This window comes from Haliaeetus albicilla, chromosome 10 (genome assembly GCF_947461875.1).
Source record: "Haliaeetus albicilla chromosome 10, bHalAlb1.1, whole genome shotgun sequence".
In the NCBI taxonomy this organism is placed as follows: Eukaryota; Metazoa; Chordata; class Aves; order Accipitriformes; family Accipitridae; genus Haliaeetus; species Haliaeetus albicilla.
The window spans coordinates 6,017,479-6,026,269 of NC_091492.1; the positions used below are offsets into that span (position 1 = coordinate 6,017,479).

General features: G+C 40.0%; 1 protein-coding gene across 1 annotated transcript; it reads right to left on the minus strand.

Moving 5' to 3' along the window:
* Positions 1 to 682: 682 nt before the first annotated feature.
* Positions 683 to 8,464, minus strand: DYNLRB2 (dynein light chain roadblock-type 2). The gene is made up of 4 exons (XM_069793393.1): positions 8,414 to 8,464; positions 8,122 to 8,197; positions 2,952 to 3,119; positions 683 to 995 (listed from the first exon to the last, which is right to left on the minus strand). The coding sequence occupies exons 1-4, from the start codon at positions 8,414 to 8,416 to the stop codon at positions 952 to 954; spliced, it is 291 nt and encodes a 96-aa protein (XP_069649494.1). The 5' UTR covers positions 8,417 to 8,464; the 3' UTR covers positions 683 to 951.
* Between the last annotated feature and the right edge of the window lie 327 nt (positions 8,465 to 8,791).

The following is an 8,791-nucleotide window of genomic DNA, read 5'->3' on the forward strand; positions in this document are numbered from 1 at the left end:
TCATCCCAAGGCACTGACAAAGCTTGTCTTCTGAACAGAATGGATTTGTAGGTAGCTTAACCCTACAGCAGCCTTTTATCAGTGCATCTGTTTTAAAGGCACTCATCAACACCTATCGGATCTCCGGTGCTACTGTATAAACATGGATCTGATTTGGGAAACATTCTGAGCTTTAACCCACCTGTTGTCCCATGTCACTAAGGTTTACGGCTTGTGTATTGGATCTAAAAGCTTAAGCAGTTATCAGATAGCACCGTAGTGTAGTTATCAAAAAGCACTGTTTACCACTACCAACAAACTAACAGTAGTTCTACATTAGACTGCAGGCTCAACTTTGTCTGCTTGCAATTCCCAGTAGTGAAAATATTAAATGAAGCTATTGTTTCCATCCGTAGAAATTGGAAAATAATAAAAGATAGCTTTTCTTTCACTTTTCTTCCCTTAGAAAACTTAAAAACCAGGAGTTAAAGACAGGGCAATATCCAGTCCATCATTACTGACATGAACTACGCTTGTATACTTTGATTCGTGTTAACTGTGGTGACTCTAGTTCATAGGGACACATTTATAGATGTATCTATACACATGATCTACAACTTCCCATGAGGTATGATTTCTCTTCCAACATAACATTAGAAGTGTAAAGAGAATGATTTAATTGCAAGAATAGCTTGAACATCCATTAAAGAGAATTTTAAGCATTTTGCTTTATTATTGCTCTTCTGAGTATCAAGATAAACATACAATATTTTGATACATGTGTTATGATTTGCTCAAACACAAATTGATACAGCTACAACTGAGAACTTTAAATTGGCAACATTTCAGTCATGACAGTTACACTTTATGTAAAATTACTTAGTGCTATGTTTGATATTAAATATCAACAAGTAATATTAGTTTAACAAGTAGAACTACATCACTGTCTCTAAAAATATTACCACAGTAGGACTATTCGCATGGGTTCTGAATAACGATCAGGAGATACTCCTTATCTGCAAAAAGATATAAAAATGTTTAGTTAAAATATTTTATCTTATCTCCTGCTAAATAGTCTTTATTCATCTATTCCTCTCCAACTTTTTATTTGTTTATAAAACATAAGCAAAAGCAATGTCATTTATATAAAAAACATTTAGAAAACGTAAGCACTTTGTACAAAAATCTGGGATTACAGTTTAAAAAAAAAATCTGTGTCATAAAGCTTAACTATAGCATATTAAAACTATTTTAGTAAGCAGTAGATTTGCTTTCAAGAAGCTGTAAAGATATTTAAACAAGATGAAAAAAGTCACAAGATAAGCACCTGGAAGCTAGCACTTGTTATAATAAAAAACTTTTGACATCTGCAGCCTCTTCTGCAGGTGCATAGAACTCTTTTCAGTTCACTAACTAGTTTATTCAAAATTGAGAACCCCATTTAGACATGAAAAAACCAGAAAAGATTTGAATAGACTTTTACTATGGATAAATTCTAAGCATGCCAGCCTTTGCCTACTAATTCTAAAAGCCCAGTGAAGTTTTGGAAACAATTCAGTTGGATAGCTATTTAACATCATCTGTTTTGAATGAAACATTTCTTGAAAGTATCCAGTGAATTTAGTAGGGCCGAATCTGCTTGGGAGAGTTAAGAAGCTGCAGTCCTGCATTGTCACTTTCATCCAAAAGCAACTTAATATAAATCACAGGTGGTTCATTTGCCACCTTCTATTACAGTAAAATACAATCAAGCCTTTGAACAACTAACCTCCCTGTTAGCAAAAAAGCTTCACATTTTATATCACTTATTTTCAGGCCAACATGCTTTAATAGTAACTACTCAAAAAGTCACCTCTAAAAAATAAGTGAAGGGCAAATGCAAAATAAGAATCAAGTGCATCAGTCTAAATCAATGAGCAAAAAACCATGATTTAAAAAATGCGTTAGGTTAACATTCCAAAATAGAAACTAAAATTTTAATCTTAGTATGAGCTGATGACTAATGTTAACACTTAATGACAGTGCCAGGTTTCTTTCACACATACTGGTTTCATAGCAGCACTATAAATAATTCCAGGGAGGCGAGGTAATGCATACCTAGCGCAGTACCTCTGCTCTACATTTGCTGTGAAATCAGCATCGGGGGACTACCCCCGTGAAGGCTGTCTGTCACTACAAGCTCAGAGCCAATGGCCTCCCCAGTGGCTATGCTGAGGACATCCCTGAAGCTTCCTTTCTGTTCTGCATGCCTTCATTGGATATTTCTGTCAAAATCCTGCATACCATTAGTCTCTCAATTAGCTAGTGCATACACTAGGATCTCGGCCCCAGCCAATCACTGCCACTTTGCCTGATTCACCTTGTACTGGTAATTGACCACCGCTTCACTACAGCTCACCTGGCCTTGTTATCCATTTTAGAGATACAGCTAACAAATTAGCATGTTAAATATAAATACATGAGTGAGAAACAGGTTGCTACATTCCCCTGGCTGTTTTAAGGAAAATAATTATATCACAGTTACTATGTTGGTGATAATACTGCATATCGGTGACAAATCCCACCTATGGCTAGGAAGTTGTGACAACATACCAAGTAAAAAAATAATTTTTAGGAAAAAAAAATAATTTTTTTTTGCATCTGTTTGGAGCTAAAATGGATTTGCTGTCTTTAATGCTATATAGACACACACACTACTACTTGATATATATATTTGACTGGTTTTCCTTTGTGAAAACCCACAGAAACCAGAACATTAATCAGATCTAGACTTTTTTTTGTTGTCTCCAAGCTTCAATACTATAAACTCTGTACATTAAAATCCTAACACATCTGGTTACATTATGAACATATGGTTATATTTTCATATAATTATTTTCAAAATGCATTTTCTATGGTAGCCCTATTTGTGAAGAATTAAAAGAAACTTAAAAGGACATACAATTCTATTGTTATTTTAATAGAAATATTACCTGGAGCTACCATAATTTCGTGTTTCTTTGATCTGATCCTAAGAAAGGTTAGATCATTCTGAGGATCAATATCTCTCACTGTGCTCCTAGCTTTCATGGTGAGCTGATGAAGAAGACCTGCATACTGGACAGTTGTAGAGTTATCAAGAGTTGTTCTTATTGGAATTCCTGCAAATAAATAATTTTCTAATAATCATTCAGTTAAGTTGCATATTCTCCATATACAGCAGATCATAAGAGAAAAAACAAGGATTTCATAGATTTTTTCTGTTTTGTAGCAGAAAGAAGTTATGTTGATTTCAGGTATCTATATGCTTTTTAGAGTATAATTTATATTAATCAATGGCAATTAAACATTGAGTTGCCTTATGAAACTTTTGTAAGAGGCTACTTGCTGTTCAAGGCTCTTAAATACCCACCAAATTCCATTCTGCAGTACTTAACCAGTTATGGTGCTTCATCAGTTTAAACACTGTCCTTGAGTTTGTATGTTGGCTGCAAGAATCTAACCCACACTTTACCTGTAGCATTCGGCATGTGCAGTGATAGAAATTACACATTCCCAGTGAACCACCAAGAGCAATCAAAGGGCAGAAACCTCATGTTTGCATTTGGCAAGCAAAACCACGCTTGGAACAATCCCTTCCAATCAGCGGCAAAATATTGACAATTGGTAGTACACAGTGTATTGATCCCAATTATTGAAAATAGGACCACATAGGTCAAGATTAATTTTCAATGATTTAATGAATCTTTGTTTATCAATGATTTGTCAAATTATGCTTTTTATATTAATAGGCTACCAGGTGAAACTAAAAACAGGGTTCACAGTAATCCTACAAGTATAAAACTGTTTGGCTTTAATAAGCTTGTTTCACTAATAAAAAATTTATTTGACCTACTAACAAAGACAATAGATTACAAGCTGACAAGGCAATTTTCTCTTTGCATACATTTGTACTGTGTCTTCCAGATGGACAGGACAGGAATACAAAAATAGAATAATATGACTTAAGTTGAAGAGTTTGATTATGAAAGAAGAATTAACATGCAATATAGTGAATGCCAGGTAAAGAATTAGAGGCAAAGGAGTAAAAGAAATAATAGAACCACCTCAGACACTAGACTAGTCCATAATTTTCCTAGGAAAGCATTATTTGAATCACTTGAAATCTGTGCTGTCACTTGAGAAATAATTCTGCATTGGTAGGATGTGTCGTTTAGGGAAGTTGTGGTGGTGCATTTGTTCCCCCTCTCCGGGCTTATCTACAAACTCGGGAAGGCTCGGTAGGCCTTAGCATAAATGTAATGAGTTGGGCAGTTAAGCATCCCTTGACCGTACCAGGAACTCTTGCATGGCTAAGACAGAGAGCTGCACTGACCGTACCAAGGACTCCTGCTGCCTGGTGGAGGGTGGGGACGGGAGCAGAGATAATTAGTTCACTCCTGACAAACTTGGGACATATCTCAGTGCTCTCCTAACAGCCTTGGAGCACCCTGTATCTGAATCTTCAGTCATTCTCTGAAAGCCCTGGAGCCTTCCTTATCTGAATCGTAACTCATGCCTAACGGTACCAGCACAACTGGACTCTCATTAATTTGCTGATGACTAAAGCCAGTCATCTCCCAAACCTACAAACGGCGGTACTAAGTGAGACCCTTTGAGCTCTCCTGGACCTCAGCGGGCTGCGACCAGCATCTCCCTCTGAGCGGGACACCTCTCAGAGCTCGCAAACTCTTCAGTTTGCAAAAATTGGAGGTCTGTTGCTAAAAGCTGACGAGACTTGGGCTGATGCTCTTTGCTCCTTGAGGCTCAACCTTTCGCCCCTTGAGAAAGATGCCGAAGCATTTGACGTGAATATTTTCACTGAACTCGAGGGGAATTTTTAACAGGTATACCTCTTTTATCTCATTATGTGTACCTCTTAGTGTCTTTATGCATGTGTATGTACTAATCTGAATATTCTATAGCAAGTATATTACACATATTGCTTTTCAAATCTATACTTAAATTACTGTCATGAACTTTATTCGACTGTGAATGAATATCAGGCTGCTATTATACTCAAAATCTCTTTAGATATAAACCATTGCCCAAGTCTGAGACTAGGAGTTGATCCAGTTGCACCTAGACTCCGCCAGGAGTTTAGAAAGCAAGGGGGTCTCCTCTGAACCTCGTGACTCAATGGGAGGGTCTCCCCTACTTTTTCACATTCCCTATCTCTGTACAATTCACAGTTCTAACTCGATTTTTCTTTGTATGTTTCTCTTTTACCCTATTGCGTCTTCGGTCTCGGTATACATAATTTTAATTTGATTCTAACTTAGTTTACCTTTGTGCATTTCATCCATTATTAAGTAATAGAGTGAACCTTGCCATCGAATTCTGTGAAGTCATGCTTTTATATAAATTCCTATTAAATCATTTTTGCTAATACCACTGGAGGTGATTCTTTAAGCAGTCAAAACCACTCTATTTCATGACAGAAGTGTACAGAATGACCCAGTACACCCTTCATGTCTAATGTTTATTACACAGATTGAAACTGATGTTTTAATGGAAACAAACAGGTGTTCCCAAGCACTGCATTAGCATGATAATATCTATATAATCACAGCATTAAATAGTAAGTCACTTAAAAGCAGCAATGAATTAGTGTCAAGTTTATATGACCTTGTATCTAAAACATTGCTTCAACAAATACAGCACTTTTGATGAAAATGGTAAATGTTAAATGATCCTCCAAGGTCTAATAATAACATGAAAATGAGTTGACACTAGTGACATCCTTAGATTAAAGCTGAGCTATGCTTACTTTAGGACAAATTCTCTTTGCCTCTGCCACCCAAATTAGAGAAAGGCAAATAAATCCTTCATTAGAAATGCTGCAGCGTGATCCTTCTCAACTGTGAAGGCTAGCAACAGTTTATGAGATTTTCCAAATAAACAAGGTACACTTAGCACAGTGTTTCAATGAACAAATCAACTTTGAGCATTAAAATAAATGACAGGTAATATTTGTATCGGGAATCTTTAATTTGCTATTTCACCTGCATACTATTACACCTAAGTGTACCTACACTATTACAAAAATCTTAGTAAAAGACAACTGTTTATGCTAGTGAAGAACAGAGTGTTTAATCTTTTTAGGGAACCTGAACAGCCTAAGAAACCTCACTACCGCACCACTGGTTTGAGTATTTTCACTGTGATTAATTCAAATTGTACACTTGTTTGAAACATTTCAGGATAGAGAGAAATTAATTTTCTGCAGAAAGATTTGAAGTAATTAGATTGACCAGTGCTAATTACAGATATTTGGAGATGTTACCAAAACTTGCAGCTACACACCTACTTTGAAGTTTAGTTTGTGGAATCTAACTTCTCAGTACCTTGAAGGCATCCTCACAGAGTAGAGACTCTCTTGTGTTCACATCTGGCATTGAAACATTTCTAAATGATAAACTAAACAGAAAATTCCTTCACTAGTCTTGTCCATTGGCTACAGTCTGGCCACATGTTCTACAGGTTTGTGCGGACGAGGAAGTTTGGACAGGACACGGAGGGACTTCATACCTTGCCATGAATAATCATGTGTAAAAAAGGGAAGTGGAATGTTCTTCCTCTTTTGCAAATCAAAACTGAGACAGAGGAATCCAAAACAGCCTTTTAAAAATCATGCTGTTGTCCTAACTCTGCACAGCTATATCTGAGCTTTCTCTCAATACCATAGAATGACCACAGGTAAAGATGGACTGCAGTAGTACACCTGATTAGGAAGCTTACTTGACCAACATTGTGCCAAAAAGTCAAGTTTTGTAAGTAACAGAACATAAGAAAATTGGGTTATTTTTCTATTAGATTACATTGCTGTTTTTGCCTTGAGAAATGTATCCATCCACAAGCTCAAAAAGGATCATTTGTGTTACCTAAGTGCTTGATTTTATTCACTTCTCATTTGCAGCTTAGTCCAAGTGCTCATTGGATCAAGTCACATTCTACTTACTGAAACAGAATACAGAAATAGCCAAAATGGTACTTTTTCTGAAACCTGACTGCCTTTCAGCTTGGTGAACAGCCATATCTAGACATGAGCGTGCGTTGGCACGAAGCAGCTTTTCAGTTTCTATTTGCCAGGCTACGCACTTCCCTCTTGACCTGCACCATCTATTCTGTGAACAAAGACGTATTTTGCTTAACATGTCCAGGCACACAAATTAAATTGTCCGCATTTTCTAAAGACTAACATTTGGGTTTCCTTCTCAGTGTTCTTTCCTCCTGTTGCTAAACTGCTGCTACTACAATAGATTGGGGGGGGTGGTGGTGGGGGGGTGGTGTAAAAGTGAAGGAGGTCAACTAAATTATGGGCAAGGTAAACTGAGCAAGCTGTCTTTTTTCTAAAGGAATGATTAAAACGGATTAACCTGAGAAGCCTAGCTTCTGAAAACTGATTTCTGTGACCAATCTTCAGGATCACAGACAAAGCTGGACTGATGGGAAACTTGTTCTTCCTCCTATGACAACACACCATAACACAGTTTAATGAACTTGTGAATATTTAGCAGGGCCAAGGAATGGCTCCCACAGTAGAAGACCAGCTTTGTTTATTAGATACTTTTCTCCTGATGTTTTTGTTCTGTTGTAACTTTTGCAAGGAAGAGGTGGGGGGAGTGAAGTGCTATTGAATTTTCTTGCATATACAAAGAATTTTGGACTAAAAATGCCTGCAGAAGCAACAGCTTAGTGCCACGCGTTCTCCCTTTCTGTAACCTACCCAGAGACGTTCAAGATCTCGTTCTGAAAAATAAAGCATAGTTTGGTTAAACAAGGGGGTGAAGTAACAACGTGGGACTCCTTAACTTAAATGAAGATTGTGATGCTTCTTGTTATCTCTTCAGAGAAGACTTATGTCAACGCTCTCGACTTTTCTGCTTTCCATTAACTTGAATGAAAACCTACATCATATGGGGAGCTTCAAGAAATGGCCACAACTCAAATGTTCGTGTCTTAAGATGAAACACCCATTCTTGAAAATCACGCCACCTTCCATAAAACATCGCAAGCGGATTGCGTTAACACCTCATAACCTGCAATTTTGCGCTTAGGAGTTAGTACGCCCGTTGCCACTACCAAGCTCGTTACTTGGAGGACGCGGAGGAGGTTTTTTACCTTCGGCGTTCACAACCATAGTCGCGACAACCCCTCTGTGGGCTTGAATCCTCTTTAGGGTTTCCTCCACCTCAGCCTGTGAGGAGAGAGGACACCACAGCACCCGCGCAACCGCCACAGCTCCGCCCCGCGGCGACCGCGGGCCCCCGTGAGGAGGCCGCGGGGTCGCCGTGCCCGAAAGCAGCCCCGGAGCCTCTGCCCTCTGCTCCCCCCCCGCCCGCTCCCCAGCGCCGCCGGCCGCCCCGTTCCCCCTCTCATCGCCGGGGGCGGCGGGCGGGAGCGGCGCCATTACCATGGCCTCGCCGCCGCCGCCGTTGCTATGGAGCGGCGGAAGTGACGGCGGGGAGCGGCAGCGCGGGCCGAGCGCGGCCCCTGAGGGGACGGCGACGGGACCGGGACCGGGACGGTGCCGCCTCACGGCGGGCTGCGACCACCCACCCGGGGCCGGTGGGCGCAGTGGGGGTCCGAGGTCTGTGCAGGGACCCCACAGCTCACGCCCGAGGGGCGGGCAGGAGAGAAGCCCCTTAGGGCCGAGGACAAGGGCACCTGCAGCACGGCCTGGGGGGGGGCAGCGAGAGCCCAGGCCCGCGCTTAAGCGGAGGGCGTGAGAGGAGGCCCCAGGTGGGGCTGGTCAGGGCAGTGAGGGCTTATTAGCGCTTTCAAGGGGCCT